This window comes from Pseudonaja textilis, chromosome 1 (genome assembly GCF_049901715.1).
Source record: "Pseudonaja textilis isolate UNSWEBS1 chromosome 1, rPseTex1.2, whole genome shotgun sequence".
NCBI lineage: Eukaryota > Metazoa > Chordata > Lepidosauria > Squamata > Elapidae > Pseudonaja > Pseudonaja textilis.
Window position 1 is genome coordinate 40,636,707 of NC_141990.1, and position 25,035 is coordinate 40,661,741.

A 25,035-nucleotide genomic window follows, 5' to 3' on the forward strand; every position below is an offset into this window, starting at 1 on the left:
GCCTCCACATTTCCGCTTCCGCTTTCCTCGTGACGTCCAGGGCATGAGAGCGCCTTCGCGAACAGGCCGGTGGACTGCCGTACGGAAGTAGTCATGACGTAAGAGCCTGCGGGAGAGGGAGGGGTGGGTTGCGTGAGGAGCGCGGAGGTTGTTTCTAGGTGGGTGGGTGACGTATTTTCGAAGCTTCCCCTCATAGCATTCTGGGAAGCGGCAGGTAAGCTGGATCGCCGCCGTTGCCTCGGAAGCCTTGTCTCCTGCCTGTCCTATAGGGCAGGGGTCTTCAACCTTAGCGACTTTAAGCCTGGGGCTTGGCTGGCTGGGGAATTCTGGAAGTTGAAGCCCCCCAGGTTTAAAGTCGCCAAGGTTGAAGACCCCTGGGGGCTACCTTGCGACCACCTGCCTCGATATTTTTCCGGATAGCAGCCTCCTAAAAGCCTGCACGCAGGTGAAGGAAGGGAAACTGGGAGAGACTTTTATGTCCTTATTGGTCCTCTGTTGATTGCAAGTCCCTTGCACATTTTCACCCACTTCCTGGCCGATCGATGCTAGGAAAAATAGCTTATTTAAGCTTTGTTTAAATAACTTAAACAAACCTTGCAAAGGCTGGCCTGAGTCTGTTGTTACATCCTCTAACCATCATTCCTTTACCCTCAGACTAACCTCTATTGAGCCATTCCTAAGAGGTCTGTAAGGGGCGTGCATAAGCGCACAATCGCGCCTACTGTCCCTGTCCTATTGTCCCCAATTATTACTTCCTATTTCTTATATTTAAACTTGCTTATTCTTGTTTCTGTTATATTGTATGCTTTTGACAAATAAATAAATAAAATAAAAATAAATAATAAGTACCTTTCGGTACTCTGTTGGGAATCAAAACCTCAATTCAAATTGAGGTATAGTTCTCAATTTACGACCACAGTTGAGCTCAACATTTACGTTGCTAAATGAGAAATTTCTTAAGTGAGGTTTGCCCCGTTTTATGACTTCCTGTGCCACATTTGTTAAGTGAATTGCTGCTGCTGTTAAATTAGTCACAGGGTTGTGAAGTCAGTCTGGTGTCCCCGTGGACTTTGCCTATCAGAAGGTTGCAAAAAGTGATTATGTGTCCACAGGACAGTACAATCTTCATAAATGGGAGTCAATTGTCAAGTATCCAAATGTAAATCATGTGACAGTGGGGATGCTGTAACAGTTATAAGTGTGAAAAATGGTCATAAGTCACTTTTTTCAGTGCTGTTGTAAGTTCGAATGGTCACTAAGCAAACTGTTGTATCTGTTGCCGAGGTCTACCTGTATCTGTGGGTGTATCTGTTAGGCTCCATTCTTCACTGGTGCAGGTTGCTTGGAAGGAGATCAAATCTGAACAGTGACTCAGAGAGATACATTCTTTTTCTGAGGATTTATTTATTTATTTAGCATATGGCAAATACATGGACTTATTGTAGTTCAGATGTTAAAGCTCTTGATGGACATTCCAACACAATGTGATGGATATTTTGTTGAGGAGCACTACAGTCACACTGAGGGGTAGCAACAAGACCCCTCTGAGACACTCCTCCCCCCGGCTTTCTGAGAGTAAAAGAGGATGTATCTCTACTTCCAGTTCTCTTCATTGGAATCGAGGTGTTTGCAGCTAAACCAACCCAGCGCATAGGAAAAGACCTGGAGTCATTACTTTGGAGTGGCATCTTCTTAAATGGAAGTAAGTTGAAGGTCTTAAAAGCCATTTTTATCAACTATTTTAAATATTTTTATTTTCTTTCATACAACAAATTATAACTTTGGAGCTACTTGTTTTTTCCATGCCTCTAAAAGTTATTGCAGGAACATTTGCTATGCTATGAACCCATTTCATTTCTGTAGGAATGCATTATCTTTTGTACAAAAGAGAATTGCCTTTACTACCGATATTAATATAAATGCCTTTATTTGCTTCTCAACAGGTGGAAATTAAAGATAAGAAAACATGAAAGATACAGAAATAAAGAGACTGCTGACTGCCAATGTCATCTGTATCTTTTCTGTTATTTTAACTTCTATTATTCCTTCTTTGCTCTTGAAGAATTTCTCAATCCTGGACACACATTTGACATGGCTGTGCATCTGTTCATCAAGCATTGGTATTATAAATATAATTTTACATATGATTTTTAAGCCGTATTTATCTACAAGAAGATATTCTCTTGCCCACAAGGTATGTTGTTCGATGAAATTTAACTATTGGTATGAGGCATGGATAACTTTTTTATTTGGCCTTTTTTTGATTCTCAATAATGTTCTATTTGTTCCAATGCTATATGGAAGTTTATATGAAAGAGTAAAATTGAATAAATCATTGCATGCTTTCAGCTCTTTAGGAACTTTATGGTTGCAATCAGAATAAAACCCAAAGCTCCATGTCTTCCATATCATTTCTCTCTCAATTAAAACAGTAAAATATTTTATAAGTAATTAAATGCTCTCTTAAAATTTCTGCTCTAAGGAATCTGGTTTTTTTTGTCTAAATATGAGGTATACCTTGCTATTATTTAAATATAATCTTATAAAACTTTATTTTATAAAAGTCCATGTTAGATTGCATTTAAAGTTTTAAAAGAATCCAATCATATCAAGCAAAATTGCATATCAAATGAAACTCCATTTCTAGTGTTAAAAGGATCCTAGTCATATTTCCCAAAGAATGGCGACAAATCAAGAGAGAAATGGTGGCCCTTTATAAACAGGTTAGGTAGTTTTTCTGGCATTGTGTCTATGCCTGGGAGCTACGATAGTGCATTCTTCTAGAATATTTTCTAAACCCATCTTTCCAAGTCCACATGTGTAACCTTATCCATTGTATAGCTTGTGTGTAGATTTATCTTGCAACAATGTGGTAATCAGAATATTGTTGTGGACTTACAAAAAAACAAAATTAAGCGTAAGAGCTTTCTAGCAGTTCTGATTAATAACTGTCACAAAATTGATTAGGACACTGGCTGATTTTGTGAAATATGCTTGTATAAGTATCCTTAGCTTGTAAATCTTGATTCAGATATATTGAATCAGCTGTGAAACTGCAATACAATAGCTCCTACAGGAGCATCTTCCTAACTTTGAGAATATCATAAGATTCAATATGGTATAAAACTAATTCTGATTATAAATATTTATATTTATATTACCAGTTTCAGCAAGAGATTAAAACACATTATTACACATTTTATGCCATGAAAATAAATGTGACTTAAAAGGGTTTCAATCTGGGCATTTTGTTTCAGTTGAACATGTTTAAACAAGCATTTCATTTTAATATTAAAACTCAGTTTTTAAAGAATTTATAGCCCCAAGATGAGCAACCACTCATGCTGTGCAACTCAGCCTTGTTCAAAAAGTCTTGCTAGAAATCAGATTGGACTTCTAGCAAGAGATATATATTGCTGCCTAGGAGACTGCAGGATGGGGATGGAGGGTCAGGCAGAAAGGGAGAAGTCAATAACTACTAACAGTAGTCATTGTTAGTTTTGGTTCTGCTATCAAGAGACTGTAAGAACCCAAATATTAGTTCAGTGTTAATGATCTAGAAAAGGGTTACAAGGGTTTTAATTTAATCTATAATTAATCATGTACTTCATGGTGCAAGAGCTTGCCCTCTACAAAAAATATGTATATTGATGGCATTATATATATTTCATTCTCTTTAAAAGGCAACAAGATTTGTAAAATGCTGTGTTTACTTCTTCATATCTTGTATCGTCTTCCATGGAATTATTGTTCTTTACGGAGCACCGTTACTAGAGTAAGTATGTCTCTTACAACTCTACCTGGTAAATCATAAAGTTAAATTTTAGAAATTTGAACTATGAATCAGTCTGGATTTACAGTCTCCCACATAAGACCCTCTAGTGGGAAAAGGTAATATGGATTTGCTTTTAGATATGTAGTTCTGGTATAATATTAAATATTAATAATGAAGTCAAAAATAATATGACCCACCTGCTTAGTTAACTTAGAGTTGATAAAAAAGTCACTGACAATTTTGCTTTCCTCAAGAATAAATAAAGATGATAATTCACTGCTGATGTAAAGAGGGCAGTAATTCTAAGAAAGAATGCGCAGTCAAAGACAAGATAATGAGAAAGAGGATAAATTATGGATCAGATGACATTTAGTAAGATTACCATGGATTGCGAATAGCAGCAGCAAATCAATTTTGACCCAAATAGGTTGACCATGCGGGCAAGGAATTGATGGGCTAGAAAAAAGAAGTATATTTAGCGAAGTTGAGAGAAATCAGAAAAGTAGAGAACAGATAACCTGATAGATGTGATCAAAAAGATGTGGCAATGGTGAAATGAAATAAAGGCTCTATAACAACGGTACTGGAGAAGCACCTGCTCGTTGGCTCTGTGTTTCCAGAGTAACAGGGCCATTGTCTCTCCAAGTAGGGAATCTTCCTGTATTGGCCTTTTAAGAACAGCTGAGGAAAGGACATGACATTGAGCCATGGTAAATCCCTTCCGGTGGTTAGGTACTTTGAGTAACATACATAATTATTATTCATTATATTTACATCTCATATTGCCACAGGAACTCAAGATGGTTTATATTGGAGACTCCCCTAATTTTATCTCCAACAATAACCATCTGTAAGTTGGGTGAGTACTTATAAGTGAGTACTTAGCCCTGAGTCAGTTTGAATTGGACTTTGGCTCCATTGATCAAAATGACGTATTGGTAGAAATATTATTTTTTGTATGAAAATGGCTTATTTTAATATATTATTGCCAAGTTCTTAATGGTGTACTAAAATTGTATTTCAGTTGTAGGTAGGGCATTCTATCACAGATTCTACATTTTACTGCTATAAATTCATCATAATCAATTGTAGCATAAGGTTTAATTGGCAAAATATAAAAAGAATCCAGAGACTTTGGTGGCCTTAACCAATCAAATAAAAGGTTAGATTTTTAAAAATCCCATCTTTATTATTTTTATAAACAACTCAGGGTTGCGAACATATGCATATATATTTGAAAGATGAGCAAGTGAAAACAGTTTAAGCTCTTGATGTGACAGGATACATATTAAATTATAAAATATGTAAAGTGTACATATGAAATTGAGCATCTGTGTTATTTTAAGCTCATTTTAGAGAGTATTTTAATAGTTGATGCAAAAAGCAAACGAACGTGTTATTGAAACCTGATCATAATCAAAAGTAGGTAGACTTAAGGTGAATTTAATCACACTAAATTCCACTTCTGAAGGTTGCTGTGTCTCAAATAAATAAATACACACTGGCATTGCAAGAAAGACTGCTATGACAGAGGAAACACTAGACATGAATTCCCCACTCCCTTCCCCAGAACTTCAAGTTGTCTTTGTAGGATATTATTTATTTGCTTATTTGCTTACCTATTTGTATAGAAGAGCATTAAATTTTTCTATCTTTAGCATGCAGTCTGTAAAGTAGAACTAGCCAAAACTAGAAGCTTGTTTCTGAGTAAATGGGGAGGTGTTTTTAGATTCCCCCCCATATTTATTTTTCTAAATAACTCAAGGTTGCAAACATATCCAATATTCCTCCCTCCCTCCTATTTTCTCCAACAACAGCAACTCTGTGAGGTGAGTTGGGCTGGCTCAAAGTCACCCAGCTATTTTCACGTCTAAGGTGAAACTAAACTCAGTTTCCTGATTTCTAGCCTGGTCCTTAATCACTGAAAACTGTAGTGCAGTAAAAAAAAAAAAAAACAAGATCGAACTATTTTAAATAAGGAAAAAATCAGGGTTGTGGGCAGGGCTGGGATCCAACCGGTATAACTACCGGTTCGGTGATTTTACATTTTGCATGCGCGTGTATATCGTCATCAGCTAGCTGCCTGGACAGCTTGAACAGCGCTGTGCGTGGGTGCGCAGTGGTTGAAAAGGCAATTTTTTCCTGCTTTTTCAACCGCAGCTGTGTTGCACAAAGCAGGTGCGGTTGAAAAAGCAGGAAATAAAGGTCAGGTAAGAGCCCAGGTGGATGGGCGGGCCACAATAGCAGCAGACATAGAACCAGTTCTATGTATGCGCTCTGTTTGCTGCTCTTCAGAGCAACCGGTTCTACAGAGGTGGACAGAACTGGTAGAATCCCACCTCTGGTTGTGGGATGAGCTTTTTCATACATGATCATCAAATGTTGATGTTACAACAAATATCTTAATTTTTGATGGTTTCCGAGGCAAAATCTTCCGAAGGTGTTCCTTCTTCAAATCGCTACTGATGATCACATTATTATAGCAAAGTAACATAATCAGAAAAGCACTTTTAAGATGTATGACAATGGAAGTTTTGAGTAGAAGTTTCGAGTTTCAGAATTGTGAAAACTTAGTTTTTATATAAGAGGTATAAACTGCTTCAGAATCAGTTTGTGTTTGGATGTCATATTAAACATTAATCACACATGCCCCAGATTATGACTTCAGAAGATCAGAGGCATTTGCTCTTATTTTGTATTCATTATAGCTTGATAAATCCCTACTGAGATTTGTTTAGATCTTCATTTTGGGTGGTGGCGATATACAACTTTTTCTAGGCCAAATGCCACAGTTGAATTTAGTGGGATGTTAGGGACTACTTTCTAAAAACTAAAAGATAAGCTAGAATAAACCCCATGTTTGATTTTAACTAACTTCTTTAATAATTAAACAATTTCCCTATAATGCTGTTTATGTACATTAAAATGTTATTTCTAAAGGATGTCATTTATTCACAAGATCAAATTAAAAGTCAATAGCCCCTCATTTTTTTCTGTTGTCAACAGAAAAAATATGTCAATCTTTTCAAATGCATTTACAATTCAGCAAACTTGAACTAAGATATTTTGATGAATTCATTTTAATTTTACATCGACTCAAACAAATTTTACATTTTTAAAGTATTCCTTTATTAGATATTCTGGTTCTTTAAATGTGCAAACCATCAAGGCCCTTAATGTGAACTTTAAAAATATCTCATTTTTAGTATAAAAATTGTATTTCAAACATCAAATCCATCAAGTATATATTTTTTATACTTTTCATTTCTCAGACATAGCCAAAACATCTTGTTCACATTGACATGTTAAAATATGCTTGAATTGGTAGTTATCACCCTTGTGAATTTGGGAGAAGTCAAGAAAAATGTTTAATCATTACAAAATAATCGTATTCCAGATTCTTCCCACAACTTCCAATAGAACATTTTTGCCTCTAATTGACATTTAATTTTAATTAGAATTTAATCTAGTTAACATACTATCCAGTCATTTTGCATAATTCCCCATCCCCACTTCTCTCATTATGTTTAAGTTATCATTAACTACAAATTTTAGAAATGTCTGATGCAATCCTGTGGCACAGAGCTCTCAGGTTATAAAAACTTTCATTTATGCATCTGGCTGATTTCAAAAAAGCAGAAGGAATGTTAATTACTGTTTAAGTGTAACAGTATGTTGTGATTAACTAAACTTCAAAGCAAAGTTCCCAATCTTTTGGTAACCTTTCCAAAGGAAGAAAATGAGGAGTGTGCAAACCCAGAGAAAGGCTAGGTTCATTCGGTTACAGAGATTCTCAGTCATCCAGGTCATTGTTGCCCAAAGGTGTTTTTTCATGAGGCAAGAGGACTTTCTTGGGGTTTTTTTGTTTTTGTTTTGAAGATATTTCGCTTAATCCAGGAAGCTTCTTCAGCTCTGAAGACTGGATGGTGGGGAATGGAAGGGTTTATACTCCTTGAAGACAGCTGGTCGTTTGCATTCTTTTAGAGAGTCATTAAAGTCACTTGGAGGTTTATCTGTGTACTCAGGGTCACCTGAGTAGTGCAAATGGGGGCGGAGCCAGAGGTGGTATTGAGCAGGTTCTGACCTGCTCTGGAGAACCAGTAGCGGAAATTTTGAGTATTTCGGAGAATCACGACTGGGGATTTTACAGTATCCTTCTCCTGCCATGGCCACCAAGCCATGCCCACAGAACCGGTAGTAAAAAAAATTGAATTCCACCACTGGGTGGAGCCTTCTTAGTTGCAGGATTGTCCTGTGTCCCTTCACGGTTGAAGACAGGCACAGGCTGTTGCAGATGAGTCTGTGTTGTCTGCATCTCAGACTGAAGTGCAAATGGTTCCTGTAGTCTGCAATTTTTCTGGAAATCTGTTCATACTCCCACACCATTTGCAGGGTGTTCATCCCAAAGTGCATAACCTAAAAGCTATGGAGATTCTCAGTCATCTAGATCAGGGGTCGCCAACCTTTTGGACCTCAAGGACCACCAAACTCATAATTTTAAATTCCAGGGACCACTAACCGGTTCTGTGGGTGTGGCCTATTTTGTGGGTGTGGCTTGGTCATGTGACTGGCTGGGCATGGCTTGTATGTAAATATTATAAATCTTTATATAAATATTGAATTTTTTATAAAAACAGCAACTTTTACCCAAAACCAGGCAAAGCAGGCAGGCAGATTGAGTTGCTCACAGAATCATTCAGTGATCTATCTATCTGCCATCGGCTAGCTCAGTCTGTCACATAAAATTTGCTTGCCGTGAGTCTGCACTGAATAATAGAACTTTCAGTCCTAAGGAAGGTTCGGCTGTGCTTCAAAGCAAAGCTGAAGATCTAAAGACTAGGTAGAAAGCAAGAAATCCAACCATTTCCTGCTTCCTAACTAATCTAAATCTCCCGGCACAGCAGAACAGCTGATGGTCGGAAAAAGGAAAAATAGCAATTTAGTAGGCAAGTTTGCCAGGTAAGGAGTGGGCGGGGAAGATTCCCGGTAGGCCATATGGGCAGCGCAGCCTTGTGTTTCTGTGCAGCCTGGATTAATAGCTTTGGGGGGTGATCTGGGGTGACATTTCTCTGCAGCCCACCAAAATTTTCTCGGGGCCCACCAGTTGGCGACCACTGAACCAGATCATTGTTGTCCCAATGACTCAATACCCATCTGCACTATTCAGGTGTCCCTGAGGACACAGATAAACCTTCAAGTGGCCTTAATGACTCTCTAAAAGAATGCAAATGAGCAGCTGTCCACAAAGAATATAAATCCTTCCATTCCCCACCATCCAGTCAGAGCTGAAGAAACTTCTTGGATGAGAAGTGAAATATCATCAAAAGAAAAAGCAGGAAAGACCTGTTGTCTCCTGAAAAAGCACCTTTGGGGTGACTAGGTTCATTCCTACTGTAACCCCTGTTCACATGGTGTCTGAACACAAAAGCTTTACAATTTATTGTTCTTACCTTTTCAATGTGTTTATCAAGATAGGCCTTTAAAATAGCTTCACTTTTTTTTTTCCAGATCAGTCTGGGAGACCTTCTTATTTGCAGTTCTTTTATCCACTTTTACAACTTTGCCCTGCTTATGTTTGCTGGGACCAAACTTTCAAATATGGCTGAGAGTGTTTAGTAAAAATGGGTAAGTTGCATGCAGCTGGAATTTGACAATGCCATTAGTGCAGTTGAGATTAGGCATTTCTTTAATAGTTTAATCATAGTGAAATGATGACCATATTCTTAACTGAGGCAAGACAGAAGGCTGCTACATTCTGGCTTAGCAGATCCAAGTAGTAATCTAATGCAGAGCTGCTCAGTGGCTCCTTCTACCACCAGAAGTAATTACAATTATGATTTCTCTTCTCCATCATTTATTTGAAGTTGAATCCATATGATTTTTTTTATCTTAACAAGCCAGAATTTATTGCTGGGTTCCAGTTCTGAGTTTTTAAAAAACAAACTAGAGGTTAGGTTTGCATGTCATATTATAGATACTTCTCTGATTTGTTTAAGTAGTTCTACCAATAGGAGGCACCAAACTGCAGAATTCAGCTTAGTAATTCAGCTTTGAATTAGGCATTAGCATTCTAACCCTAAATTGTGATGCAAGAACAAATCTGCATCATAAATTTGGATATGAAGCTGACTTCTATTTACTTATCACATGTAAGATTAACTGCAATTAATATGTCCAATTGCATGGTCATACTAGATAGCTGAAGTTCAAAAGCTGAGGATTTCTGCACCATGTCTTCATAATGCTAAATATTCTTATTCAAGACACTGGCTTATAACAGGTTTATATTATGCTAGTTAATCATTGTTTATTTAATGTGTTTTGCTTTACTTGTAAAAAAAATCCACTCTTTGAAAAAATGTTCATAAGAGTTTGGGTTTGTATCTTGCATCCTTTCAATAACAATTGCCTTTGGGGATGAAATTATTTTAATAATTTTTTTACATGTTTTGTAAATCTCCTGATAAATATAAACATGCAAAGCCTCAGTGGCGCAGTGGTTAAAGTGCAGTACTGCAAACTACTTCTGCTGACAGCCAGCTGCCTGCAGTTTGGCAGATCGAATCCTACCAGGCTCAAGGTTGACTCAGCCTTCTACCCTTCTGAGGTGGGTCAAATGAGGACCCAGATTGTTGGGGGCAATATGCTGACTCTGTAAACGGTTTAGAGAGGGCTGTAAAGCACTATAAAGTCTATTCTATTGCTGTATGCTGACTATCTCAAAAGCTGCTCTGTTCTTAGCAACTTGACATTCTGTTGAAAAGGTCAGAAACAGTTTGGTTAAATGATCCTTGAAAATTAGCTTGTTGGATCTTCTCTGATGTCTTTCATGTGCTGAACCCATTTATCTTAAGGCAGCCCAATGCTCTTCCCAATTCTCCTGTTTAAAATTGAAAGATTTCCTTACAAGTTTATACTCTTCCTTGAGTAGATGCCTATGATGGCTATACTTATCTAGCTAGATTGAAGGTACTATATAGGTAGCTCTTGAGTTATGGTGTCATGTGTCTGCATCATTTAGCGTCAGCAATCCTTTTCTGCGCCTGCCATGCTACTGCACGGTTGTCAAAATCAATCATGTCACATGACATGTTGTGAAGTATCGTATTGCCTTTGCAGAGCTGGGATGGCATGGCTTGCATATGATGCATCTTAGTCTACGGGCTGCCAGTTTTACACCCCTGTGTTACTATATGCTGTAAAGTGACACTGCAGTAATCTTTTTTGGTGACTTTTCATCCAGAAGGCATTCAGTCACATCAACTGTACAAGACTTAATCAGTTCCTCAGTTATTGTGTATGCTTCTCCAGCCAATGCAAAATGATAACTTACCCTATAAAATGCTTCAGTGAGTTTTTCATTTCTGGTTTGAAAAGCTGTAAAAAAATTGTTGGCTTCTGAAAAGCTCATCACATCTACTTTTAAATACTTGATTTCTTTGTCTTTAACTCCACAAGTTTGGTCTGAAATGATAGTACTATTTGACTGGCACTGTAATACTTTTAAGAAATGTTCTGTTGCATAACAATGAATTGTTAGCGTCTTTACAGCTCAGGGAGAGATAGTTTTTATCATATTTTTGTTTCTCATTTGCATTTTTCCCAGTTTCTGTCAATTTTTGCATTTTTCCCAGCTTCCTTCTAGGAGTCAAAGAACTCTGCAATATGTCAGCTTCATTTTTCCCCCAGCATCTTTAGACATAAAAGACATAAACATAGATTATGAAGGTGTGGGTTGAGAAGCACGTTATATAATCTCTTTGCTTTAAGCCAAGTTCATCCTTAAGTATATGAAAAATAGATACGTTTTATTTTATAAAATATTAAATTTTAAAACAATATTAACTTGAAATGGAATGTAAACATCTAGATTTTAAAAAAAATATTGCAAATAGGATAACAAAGTACTTCTTGTATTTCTGAATAAGCACAGGAAAGTTTTCAGATTTCAAAGTAACATTGATTGGATGATAATGATATTACGAAGATATAACCAAAGTTATAACCAAAGACAGCTGGTAAAAACACAATAGAAGTGCTAAGATGAACTGAATTAATTTCTGAAAACACGTTTTTCTTTAAATGTGTAGCTTAGAAGAATATAAGAATACAAGATTACATAAGCACACACATTCCATTACCATCACATGATGGCATGACATGTATTTAGTCTCTTGAAAACTCCCCTGTACATTTGTGAGAGAGTGATAGTGAAAAAGGCTAATAATGTCTTGGGGAGTTCTAGGGGTCTGGAAAGCACATTTTGAGAACCACTGCTGTAAAATGTCAAACAGTTAAGCGTCATCTCTTTTCTGCATCAACTTAAGTACCATCATGATAGTTTTGTTTTTATCACATATACAAATTGAATTAAAACCCCTGCAGAGTGTTTAAGGACAAAAATATTGGTGCCTGACTCAGTCATCCCAAAGGTGCTTTTTCAAGAGGCAACCGGACTTTCTTGTTTTTCTTTGAAGATGTTTCGTTTCTCATCCAAGAAGCTTCTGCTCTGAAGTCCTTGTACTATATATGGATTTGGCCATCTAATTTCTGCAAGTGATAAACCACCTACAGAAGTTCAAAAGCAACACGAGTGAAAAACTATATAATCATCTCAGTGAAAAGAGTTTTTTTTAAAAATGATGCTTTGAAACTTTTTGGAATACTAGCAGACATGATGTCCAGGTCTTCTTGGAGCTTTGGCATTGCAGAAAGACTGGGTCCTTCATATATTCCATCATAAGCACCTCAATAGAAGATGTGCACAAGAGTCTTTCCAGCTAATTGAAGAGAAAGGAGAGGGCCTTATTCATCATAGGCAGATAGTATCATTTCATATTAATACTGGCTCTATGCCTGTGCTTCGTTACAAAACTGTATGATCGGGCTTAGTTTTTTGGGAGAAAAATAAGGGGGGAAAATTGTGCCTCTGCCTACCAGCATCCATCGGTATTCATCTGGCTAGTGTCCTGTCAGTGTGAGAGTTGAGGCCTGTTTGGAAACTGAAACAGTATTTGCTGTGTGAGCAAGAAGAAGACAGCAAGGAGCCGGGGCATGGCTTAGCTCAACTGTTCTGTACTAAAGCTGCCTGATGCTCTGAAACTGAAACACCTCCTCTGCTTGTGTTTTGCATTTAGAACAGATTTCTTTTCAGGTGGGGAGGGGGAGTAGAACTCCTTAGCCTCAGAGTGTGTTAATAATAATATACGAAATACTAATGCTCTGATGGTCATTTCAGAAAATCCTTTCTTAGTGAGCATCTAGAAGTCAAGAAGAACATAAGTGCCAAATTTCAAGTTTGTAGGCCTTATACGGTTCTGGAGATTTTGTGATGATGCATAGATAGAAGATAGAGAAGGGCATATTCAATACTTGTACATGTGTATTTTGTAATGCCTGTGCTGGCTTTATCTTATATATGGTACAGATTGCTTCTCCTTTTTTGGGCTGGAAGCATAGTATTACCAAAGTTTCTTCCTGCCCACCCAGTACGTTTTCTTAACCAGCTATTTTCTGTGAAGGGGGTGGAATGAAACTCAACCAATTTTAATTGAAACCCAATGGCTGCTGTTAAATAAGCAGAAATCCCCTCAGACTTGAGTAGGGAGACATCTGGCTTCAGTTGCAGAAAGCAATAGCTCTGTTGCTTTTTCACATAAGTGCTATTCACAGTTTCCATAACCATCTGACAAGAATATAGATTTCACCTGTGTAAAAAGAGTGATTTTAATTATTTCTCAGTTGTGAATTTAAATTCTCAGCTTATGAGCTTTTTGTTCCCAGCTGAACATAATTGCTAACATAATGAAGAAATTGCTGTATATTCCAAGTGCCTCACAACCAAATCTAAAATTAATTAGTGAATCTTGCTATGCATGTGGAATCCCTAAATTGCATCAATGCCTCTGAGGATGGAATTCTTGTCCAGTTGACAGATTCTGTTCCAGTAGTTTTGCTAAACAGAATATGTGTTCCAATATTTATGATGCAGCATTTTTGCAACATGATTTTCAACAAAGGCACATTTTTGACTATTTTGTTCTCAGAATTATAAATGATGAATATAAAATTTGGACTTACCTTGTGATCTATTTTGTGTGCAATCAAGTCAACGCTGACTCTTAGTGACCACATATATTTTCTCCATTTGTCAATCATTTTGTATTTCCTATTGGTGAGGTTTTCTTGGTCAAAATACAGGAATGGCTTTTTAGTGCCTTCTCACACGCAGTATGAATTGATGTCTTTGTTCTGATGATCCTCCATCTTCCTATGCGGTTGACCTGGTAACTTGGTTACGTTTAGTGTTGCTGGTTTTATCTTGGCTCATATTTTTTTAAATTTATTATTTTGCTCTGATGTTTTTAATCTTGTTTTTATTCCCTGTTAACCAACCAGAGTCATGTGTTTGAGATGAGCAGCCATATGAAATGATGAACAAACAAATGAACAAATGAATTAATAAATAAATGAATTAATAATAAATATTTGCTGTCCCAAATAAATGCCTGTTTGCTTTAGCTCCATAGTTAGTATGACCTTCACGCCTTGAGTGTCCCTGCTGGCAATATATACTCTTGGCATACATTCCTGACTTCCTTTCCTCATCCCCCACAAGAACACCATCACAATGAGGCAGCATAGTTGGGGGCAGGGTGTTGCCTGGTTTATGGCTTGGTGCATTGTATAAACCCAAATAAAAGTTGCTTTTATTCAGTTAACCATGCATTAGTTATTCAGCCGACCTAGCCATAAGGCTAACCAAAATTTCACCCTTCAAGGCAATATCTGGAAGAATTTTCTATCAAGTAATACAACCATTACATCAAACGAAGATTTCGTATATGGCATATCTTTTTCCCAAGTAACAGTTCCTTCCCTTTTTTCCTGCTTATACACTTGAGCAAAATACCAGACTTGCCTTCGGCCAAGAAGAAAGAAGATAGGAACATGCAGGAGCCACAGAAGGATTATTTTAATGATCAGCAACGTAGAAGTACTTTTGCAATAAAATGATATGCTTCTTAACTGCATCATATGATTTCTTTCCTACAGGAGGATCTAATAAAACAGCAGGTGCATGTGGAAAATTTTTATTAAAAAATTGAAAATCATTGGCCATTTTATCCTTTCTTAGGAAATAATGAGCCTCATTGGATATATAGAAAATATTATTTAAAGAGTAATGTTTTCAGTATGGAAAAAAGATCATATTTAAATTTCATAACTACCACTTGACTCCCTTACTAGCATTTTCATTATTATCAGCGTAGAATTAAATTGAATCGAGTAGTAGGACAAAAAGGCATATTGCAGAAATTATCTTAATTGAGGGAGATACAAAGTTTTCATGCTTCAGAAGGAAAAAAAAACATTTCCATAATCAGCAGAAATAGAAGTGCTCCTTAAAGCACTTCAGAATAAAACTTTGCCAAGATGGTAGTTTATATTGTGACAGATAGTTAATGAATTTTACAGTATCACAGGTTCTTAAAAATATTGTATTTATTATAAGGAACATTAAAAAGCAAAACTATTTTTTGAAATTATCAGCAACAAAACAAATTATAGTTCAATCTAGAAGCATGCCTAATGTTTTCCACGAAATCCAAATTTTGGACTTCATGGAAATCATAATTTATAAATTAATATAACCAGAGAAAAAAAATAAAGGGAGTTCATTATTATTTTTTGGTAGATTATCCTGACTGATCTAAAAAGCACCCCTTTGGAGACTAGTGTTGATAGAATATTAAAATCTAATTTTGAAGTACAGTAATAAATAGATAATAATACAGTCTTGCGTAGATAAGTCAAAGCTATGGTTAGTAAATAAATCAAGCAATAAAGGACACACATTTTTTACGAATTAACCTCCTTCCTCTTTTATAGGGCTATGTCCATCTGGGATAACAACCTCCAGATTACCACAACATGCAGTGTAGTGGGAGCCTGGCTTGGAGCATTTCCTATTCCACTGGATTGGGACCGTCCATGGCAGGTTGGTTGCTCTTTTTTATAAAAATTACGTAAAATTGATCAGACCAGCTCCATCCAGTCCCATATTTAGTTTGTAATTACCTGGCCAACTCCCTTACAAAAGCTTATAAGCAAAGTACTAAGGGTCTTTTCAGTATTTTTTATTCATAGATTGGTGATATTTAATTGTGATTCCATTGTAAAGACTGTTAGAATATTTTCTCTAATAAGCTAGAAGTGGATGAAGCTACTTCCTCAATGTGAGTTCATGGTTGTCAGAATACTTTCAGATGGTACTCAGTGAAAACAAGGTTGCTATTGTACAGTTAACGACATTTCTCAAGTTCTAGGAGTAGCCAGTCAGCATCCGGCCCATTAATGTCATGGAGGCCCTACACTTATGCCATCTGAGTACGTGGCCTGTGGTGCGCTGCTACCTTCCATTAAAAGCACTTAACAAATGCATTTGAAATGGCTACTGGCTTCAGATTGATCTTTGAAACAGCCTTAGCTGAGCCACCCTGTGCCGAAAACATGTTTTGTAGTTTTCCAACAAGCCCTGAAGCATTTTGCTGCTTGTAGGGAAAATGAGAAGCTGGCAGGATTGCAGGACAACTGTACATTCATCTGCCAACATTATTGTTAGGGAAGGGAGGAGAGAATAAAGTGATCTGCTAATAGTGTAAAGTGGATTAAAATGTTCTCAAAGCAGATATACCCACAACTAGAGGATAATGGTATTTGGCATTCTGAATCTTGCTAGATTGAACAGAATATCTGATGTAAATGAATGTAGTCCAGTTTTAATTACTATTCTACTGTTTTCGCCTCAGATTAAATGCAAATTAACTTGCTATATAATTCAGGAATAATAATGGAAATTTGGGAGATTGGTTTCTCCCTTTTAAAAAAAGAAGCATACATCTAATTATATTCCTACATATTTTTACACTAGATAGATCTGTCATAAATAATATGTATCAAAATGTAAATCAAATTGAGGACAAGCCCTCCCAAATTTAAGATATTAAAGGGGTGCACCAGAGTCTAATTTCCAAACATGCCACAGCTATAGGAGGGAGGGGAGAATCCCAAGAAACAGGATGAGGTAGAGTTCTCTTAAGGAGCAAGGTTACCCATCTCCTCCATTTTCTGAGGAAGACTTTAAAATCTGCCTTCACCATCTTTGTGTACCCAGCTCAGAGCTAATCTCCCACCAACAGAACGCTTGATGGGAAGAGGACTCTGTTGAGCAAGGCTCTTTGAACAGACTTACAGAGATATATCACTTTTCATGCATTAGAGCTAAATTTATGGATGAAACAGGTTTTAGTTCATTAAATCTACGTAATGATACCTTATGAAGCCTCTAGGTTCTTCGAAGTTTTAGAAAGCATCCTGTCAGCAATATTTTGTTTTACCATAATTTCTCCATTAGAAATGGCTGGGCACATAGTAACAAATATAGTTATAGGTGTGGTACAAATTGGCAGATCTTTCAAAGTCACTACCAGGCTTTATCACCCTCTTAATAAGGGACATTGAATGAAAGTGTGTGTGTGTGTTCACATATACTAATGTACAACAGTGGTGGATATCTGTAGGTCAGGTGTAGGATGAGAGTGAAGATTCATTCTCCAAGCTTGTGGGTTGGTTTCTGAATGTTTCATTACCAGGCGAGGTAACATCTTTAGCAGAGTTTAGGGGATAAACTAAACTCTGCTGAAGAAGTTACCTAGCCTGGTAATGAAACGTTCGGAAATGAAACCCACAAGCTTGGAGAATGAATCTTCACCCTGATACGTTAATGTTGCAAAAGCAATTTATAAATGAGCCTTTACCTCAAAACTATAAATTGTATCAAGATGAATCACCAGGATTGTGCTGGAGAAACAAGGCTCAAGAAATAATCAGCTGGAACATTTATATTGTTTTAAGAACAATTTTTTTCTTTTTTTTGAAAGAGAATTGACTTATAGGAAAAGGAATAATTTTACAAATGAAACGTCTAGCATTGCAATACAGAAACTTACAAGACCTATACAGAGGAGTTCACATACTTCGTGCTTCCTCTTGGCATTGGTTATAAAGGAAGACAAAATGATCCTCTTGATATGCACTTTTGAGAGCTTCTGAAACCTTGAAAACTGCAGCTCCTGGATTATATCACATGTTTATATTCAAGTAACCCTTTTCTAGTTCTATGGATTTGCCTTAGGCTGATGCAAAATTAAAAGTCTGTTACATTTTTTTGCCTCCGCTTATTTCGAGATCGTATCAGTCCTTTAAAACCATTTCTGCAATATCCACAAGAGAAATTGCGAACTCTGTAGCTCTTACAATGCCTCTAACATCTTTAATAAAGAAAATGTGTGGGAGAATGGAAAAATGATGACTGCACAGTATGAGAAGCAGAAGAATGCTTACAGAGGGAGTGAGTTATTTTTGTAGTCCTAGTTTGGAAAATGATTTTCGTAGCAGAGGGATTTGGCATGATAGTTTAAAAAAAAAGAGTTGGAATAGCAACTTTTGGAGTTAATCCAAAATTAATTCCCATGCAATTTGTCTGTACTGGTAGTGCTAACCTCTGTAAATCAGTACATATTTAGGGCAGCCTTGTATTCTAAGTGATGAAAAATGAGACACTGTGCAGCCCTCTTCTTCCTGACGGGGGGGGGGGGTGTAAATACCCTGAGCCAAAATCAGTTCGTTTCCAATTTAACTAGGCTTTGGTTCCCCCAAAAAAACTGGTTATGCAAGGAATAAGAAACAGCCTTTAGCAGTATTAATCGCATTAAGTCTGACCGTGTGAACCTATTTGCCTTAGCTCCTTTCTGAGTTGCATTAGGAAATCTGATCTGTACCTATATGATAGACTTCTGAGAAGGAAGCTGTAATCAAGGAAATAGCTAGGAACATAGCAAAACAATTACCTTTTTAACAGTAGTTGAACAGATTCAAATATGTTGGACATAAGTGGAATGAATGTTACAGGTTTTGCATACAAAGACTAATACACAATTGCCTAGATTATTTTTATTATTGTTTAATGTCTGGTTAATTCCTGAAGAGATTGAATTTATTTCGAAAGAAAATGTCCGTTAAAAATTCAGCCTTCACCAAACAAAATAAAGCAGTATGTTAGTACACTATTTAACATTCTGCAGAAAATATACAATGCCGTGTTACTGAACATGAATAAGCAAATCTTTGGTTTGAAAAAGCAGGCCTGACAAATTGAAATGGTGACCTTTCTCAGGCTGTAAATAAAAGGCCGAGGCAAGGTCAGTAAGAGTCCCTAAGGCACCTCATGAACATACTATTATTTTAACCGCTCTTCTGAAAACCTCCAAATAATGCTATATATAACATTAAATGCACATTTAGTGATATGAAGATTAAGCACAAAAGATCAAATCAAAACAGATTACAAAAACAAAGGAGCTGGTTTGATGTATCCCAGGCAGTCCTCGACTTACCACCATTCGTTTAGCAACTGTTCAAAGTTACGAGCACTGAAAAAAGTGACTTACAACCAGTCCTCACACTTATGACTATTGCAGCATCCCAAAAGTCACATGATTATGATTTGGGCATTTGGCAACCGTCATGTATTTACAGTGATTGCAGTGGTCCGGAGTCATGTGCTGATTGTTTGTGACCTTCCCCGGTGACTTTCAACAAGCAAAGTTAATAGGGAAGTCAGCAGGGAAGGTTGCAAATTATGATACCTTGCTTAACAACCACGGCAAAAAAAAAAAAAAGTTGTAAAATTGGGTGCAGTCCCTATTTACTGAACAATCATACCACTTAACGAGGAATTTCCTTGTCCCAATTGTGGTCGTAAATTGAGGACTACCTGCGGAATATGATGGAAAATTTAAGCTAGGAGAACACATGGAATAAGTTGACTCTTTTTTCCTGCCTGTTCTTTTCAAAACTGAAATAGTTTCATCAACCTGGAGCCCCCCCACCTCCCCAGGTAGAATAGGACGATATCCCAAATATCTGTCAACTGGCTTTCCAAAACAACAGTAGGGAAAGATATTCTAGAATTTGTTGGTATGCGTGCATATTGCAAGTTGGAGGAGACAGTTGGAGGAGACAGGAGCTAAATGCCACCCACACACAGACTGTTTTGCATTATATTGCCTGGATTACATTTCATTTGTAGTCCAGGAGATGAATAAAGAACAAGATGAAGGACAAAGGATTGTAAATTGTGCCTTTTAGAAGGGTTAAGGAAGTACAGTGTGTACCTGTACCTTAGCATAGCAAAAGGCACTGTAAAGATGGCCTGGACCTACAGCATTCTACAAAAGAGGACAGATAAATTGCAATGTAGTGTTTTTCTTCATTTGAATTAAAAGATGACCTCTGTTGTACTATTTGAACAAACAGGTTTTGGAACTGAAGTCAACTCGTTAATCAAATAATTTAATCGTTAATTTTTCCTAAATATTTAAAAGTCTTTATCTAAATAAACCATTGGTATTAAGAAAGTTAAAGTTCATGGATTTGGATAGCAGTTCTCTGGTTTGTCTAACTGGGCATTGCCTTATACATATATAAAATAAATTCTAGTAAATAGTTGTCTGTATGAACTCCCAAGCAGGTAGATCAGTTTTCAAGCTTGGATGTACAATTCTTTGGATGTACTTCATTGCAAGAGCCAAATTCCTAATCACAATGGTCGAGAACCATGAGAATTGTTGTCCTAAGAGATTTAATCATAGAGTATTACATGAAAATAGCTGAAAGAATGTACTAAGGCAGGAGGGGTGATCAAACTTGTGGCCTGCAGGCTGGATGGATCACGCGCTGGCCATGCCCATCCCCGTTTTTGCTGGGGGGGGGGAGTCGTGATACGTCATGTGACAATGCGACGCCACGAGTTTGACACCCCTGTACCAAGGGATCCCACTGAGATCGGGATGATAGTTGAAAATATCTGTGCATACTTTTAATACCATAGAAATGGTATGGATCGCTGTATATCATCCATATTAAGAACATACAGTGATAACGTTAGGATTGGAGCAGATAACTATGATTGCTGCAGTGTTATATCTGCAACTCCAAAAGTGAGAGCAAAACATTCCCAGTTCTTCAGGCCAGATTATTTATACTGCATGCAATGGTTGTGGATGCAGGAGCTGTGTCTTTGCACAAAGTTGGGTTTTGGCCAGAAGGTCATCATTCTAAGAACCATTTTAGAGTAGCTAGCTTAGAGCAGAAATGTGAATCATGCCAAGGGAGGCTATTGTGCCAGCAGTTTGCATCCATAGGTTGAGAATCCCTTTGCTAAGAGAGTCAGCAAACTCAGCAGAGTGGAAATAAATGTAGGCTTGTTTAAGAAAGATGTAGCCCTGTTCAGTGACTCTTATGTTTTGTTTTTGTGTGTGTGTGTGTGTGTGTGTGTGTGTGTATGTGTATGTGTATGTGTATGTAGGATGGGATGGACAAACCCTTCCTTCATTATTCTCATATATGAAGGGTAGCTGTACAGCAAGACTTCTCCCTGGGTTACAGAATCTTTGAACAATTGATTTCAATGTGGAGGAAACAACAAGAGCAAGAAGAATTGAACTACTAGACATTCCTCTTTTTCCTCACATGTAGAGCTGTGAGCGAATGCCATTTAATGTGCTTTCATGTTATTTACATTTCTGTAAATTCTCCTGTCTGCAATTAATTTTATTTTTTATAACAAAACGAGTAAGTAGTTTGCTTGAGACTAATGTTCTTTCAAATATTCACTGAAATGTTTTTATATTTATAGCTTGTAAATTTCAAATCTGAAAGCTCCTAATAAACTCACACCATTTTTAAAATTTATATCATTTTCAAAATGCTTTAACAATGAATTTGCAGCTGCAGGACACATTCATAATTATAAAAATGTAGTCCTGTTAAACCTCAACTCATCCATTCCTTCTGTGCTAGCAATCCTTTCTGCCTGTCATTACTGAGCAGCAAAAATGAAAGAGGAAAGCGCCTCCTTAGAGTTATGTATAAAAATTCTCTTTTTATAATTCCACCTATTGTTAAGCATCAAATATTTCTTGTCTTGCCCAAATAAATCCAGCTTGGACTGGATTTCACTTCAAGAGAGAAAAATGATCAAAATGATGCCATGTCTAATTAAGGAGCTCAATTGATTGCGTGTCCATTGGAATTTAAAGCAGCATTCATTTGCAATGCATTTATGTTTATTACACTGACATTTAGTGAGTTAATCAGTAAAACCAATCAAAACTGTTTTATTGCTAAAATGGAACCTTGCATAATTGACCAACTTTTTAATCTTGTGTGTGTGTATGTGTGTGTGTAATACACGCACACAATTTAGGAAGAAAGCCCTATCTTGGAAGAAGCATTTATTTTTCTCACACTCTGAAACATTCTCTAGGTTATGCTATGATTTTTTTAAAATAACAAGTAGGTTTTTTCTCTGTAAAGCTATTTTGTTTTATTCAGACTCTATTTCAGTTTATCATTTAGCTGGCTTGCTTAACTATGTCTCTGACTATAGCCTGAGTTCTTACATACTGTAAAAAGTAGAATAGTATCTTTATTTTGTTATGGGTGGGTCTGGCTAGCTACTTCTGATTTCACCCATCACAAACAGATCTTGGAGTATAGTTTTAAGGCTTAAATTCAGTTAGTGCTACACAAATAGGGGATTTTGCTGCTATGTTTATATCTTCAGCTCTGTAATACTGAGTAGGGAATTCCACATAAATAATCTGACATTGCTCCCAGGATTTTCATCCTTAAATGTTTCAAATCTTGACAAAACTCCGAGAAATATTGAGATATTAACTGCAGCTCCACATTATCTACCTAACTTGGAATTCTAAGTGTACGTATAACACACAAGCAGCAAAAATAATTTAGGAATTCATTAATGCCAATTAAATTCATTTGAGAACAACACCTAGAGGTAGGAAGAGTTAAAAAAGGGAGATCAACTGTTTTAATGATGGCTGGATCTAGTTCCAACCATGGGGCCATTCCCTGAACCAACTTCTGCTCAGATTTCTCTTGCTGGTATAATGGAGGCATTTCGGTATAGATCCCAGTTTCATTCCCCAAATACTGTGGACCATAAGCAGCTTCAAAAAACTGCAGGTAAAGCAGTGAATTGGGAAAGACCAGCAGTTCTTCCCTTTTATTACAGGGATTCTTCTGTTGGATCAGAAGTCACCAATGATAGAGGACCTTCTATCCACAGAAGATAGATGGTCAGATCTAATTCAATATGCTTTCTAGCATGATAGCAGAACTCTGTCTTCAAATATTCATTGTCACTGTACAAAGCAGTCATGATGATGTGTGCCCCTGCCCTTCCCTTTGATGTCTCCTTTAATATGTTTCGTTCTGTTGTGCTTCAATATTAAATCTGTTAACCAGCTACCTAGGACTGAAAGAATGCAGTAGGGAAGGGAGAAGGAGCAGCTTAAAAAAAACAAAGAGCAAGTTAACTGGAAAATAAGAACACATCAACTGCTCTGATCACAGATACACCACATATTTCTTACCTGGTTCTGATCAAGCATCATATGTAATAGCCACCAGCTAGTTACACTTTAATGCACAGGAGTTTAAAAACTGTACAATTGTTCATATTCCCAACACATGCCTGATGGCTATTACCCTTCCCCCCACTACCATTCTGGGTAAAAGCACGTCAAGCTTGGCAAAGTATTCTGTACCCCGTTTTGATGTCTTTCAGTTATACCAAAAACTTGTGCTCATTGAAGTTCATACTTTTCTTCTTCTAATGCAGCATTTTCTTCTTTCAGGTGTGGCCCATTTCCTGTTCACTCGGAGCCACCTTTGGCTACATGGCCGGTCTCCTTATTGCATCTTTGTGGATATATTGGAATAGGAAGCAGCTTACATACAAAAGCAGATAACTGGCGCAAGGAGGAAAGGCATTTTGATTGTGAGATTCCATGAAGATTGCACAGGGCTATGGTCAAAGCAAAAGGCTTTCCAAATCTTTTCAGAGCATTGTTGGGCTTTACTCTTCTTTTTTTTTTTTACGGCATGGTCAACATGCACTGGTAATGTGATCATACATTTGTTGTATATCCTAAACTACATTACCCCTGAGAGATTGTACATTCCTTCCCATATGAATAAAATCTTCACAGTAGATGGTGCTTACTTCTTCACATATTTGTGGTTTGCTCCCTCTCATTCTGGGTTTCACCAAATGCCAGTTCCTAAAATCCGCTTCCCTGTCAATCAGTGGATTTCTTAATAAGGTGTTGCTGTCTTGAAGTGTATATTTGCACATGTCACAAGTTTCACAGTACATGTGGCTATTGTCCCAGCAGCGCTCATGTGATCAGGCAGCAATTAATGCATCTTGAACCTATTCTCTTTTTCATTGTGTGTTTCTTTGGAGTTAGAATGGCTATAATGGCTTCATCAAAAACAGTCTTCAATCCTTTCTGCGTTAAAGCTGAGCATTCCACATAGCAATAGGCTCCTATCTGTCAAGAAAACAAATGCATTTAATAGCTACATAGACAGTGGGCATCTTCCCTAAACTCTATTAGTGAACTCAAGGGGCTTTCATTTTTATTGAAACATCAATGTTTGGTTTTTGATTTGTCTTTACCTTGAGAAAAACATTCCAGCACTCTACTTTCCAGAAAAAGAAATTTGTCTTTTGATGACAGATTTAGAATTCTTTTCATTGCATTCAGGATTTGGGAAAAAAACCCCATTAAATACACTGGAGTTTTCAGTTTGTTTTACTTTTGGCTGTATATTTGTATCTGAGTCACGTTAGGAAGAGGTTAAGCAAATGAAGTGTACTAATATTTAATGCACAAACAGGGATTACCATATTTCAGACAAATTCCTATGGCTAAATACATTATCACACCTGATATTAATATTATACTTTGGAGATTTAAAAAAAGTCAGATAATTATTTTAATTTTCTCAAATGTATTCTCACTGTGTTCCACTGCCTTATATTGAAATAGGTTATCTTTCAATTATTGAAAAATACTAAATGAACTCTTACTTAGCATTTAATACTATATATTATTCACAAAAAATAGCTGTATTAACAGATAAGATTATATACGCTTAATTCTTACACAGCTGCCTTTAAATGTAGTATAAAAGTCTGCATTCTTGCTGGTCCTTCTCACTGAAAAAAAGGAAATATGAAAATACTTGCTCATTGTTTTCAGTGGCACTGGTCCATTTGAAAAACAGAGAAATGCTAGAAGTTTATTCTCTGAGATTGTGGG

General features: G+C 36.8%; 2 protein-coding genes across 6 annotated transcripts in view; one reads left to right on the forward strand and one right to left on the reverse strand.

Annotated features, from left to right (window-relative positions):
* The first annotated feature begins 2 nt into the window (after positions 1–2).
* PIGF (phosphatidylinositol glycan anchor biosynthesis class F) lies at positions 3–23,918 on the forward strand. Of its 4 annotated transcripts, none has more exons than XM_087932250.1 (7): positions 11–98; positions 1,604–1,702; positions 1,944–2,194; positions 3,684–3,775; positions 9,284–9,400; positions 15,668–15,776; positions 23,563–23,918. In XM_087932250.1, the coding sequence occupies exons 3-7, from the start codon at positions 1,967–1,969 to the stop codon at positions 23,674–23,676; spliced, it is 660 nt and encodes a 219-aa protein (XP_087788376.1). In that variant the 5' UTR covers positions 11–98; positions 1,604–1,702; positions 1,944–1,966; the 3' UTR covers positions 23,677–23,918. The 4 variants fall into 4 exon arrangements, with proteins under 4 accessions (XP_087788395.1, XP_087788376.1, XP_026551645.1 ...); XM_026695859.2 differs by lacking the exon at positions 11–98 and adding an exon at positions 105–214; XM_087932269.1 differs by lacking the exon at positions 1,604–1,702 and having other exon boundaries at positions 3–98.
* RHOQ (ras homolog family member Q) overlaps positions 18,776–25,035 on the reverse strand; it is a 36,573-nt gene continuing 30,313 nt past the window's right edge. Inside the window, exon 5 of one of the 2 annotated variants that reach the window (XM_026695862.2) lies at positions 18,776–24,261. In XM_026695862.2, the coding sequence (XP_026551647.1) occupies positions 24,106–24,261 (156 nt within the window). In that variant the 3' untranslated portion in view covers positions 18,776–24,105. The remainder of the gene's footprint in view (positions 24,262–25,035) is intronic. The other variant, XM_026695863.2, reaches the window with a different exon arrangement.

What these genes read in the sequence shown, in the direction of transcription:
- PIGF (XM_087932269.1), top strand. Translation starts at nt 1,967, where the DNA reads ATGAAAGATACAGAAATAAAGAGACTGCTGACTGCCAATGTCATCTGT. An exon ending in GATATTCTCTTGCCCACAAG is followed by an intron (nt 2,195 to 3,683) that starts GTATGTTGTTCG and finishes TCTCTTTAAAAG; the next exon opens with GCAACAAGATTTGTAAAATG. An exon ending in TACGGAGCACCGTTACTAGA is followed by an intron (nt 3,776 to 9,283) that starts GTAAGTATGTCT and finishes TTTTTTTTCCAG; the next exon opens with ATCAGTCTGGGAGACCTTCT.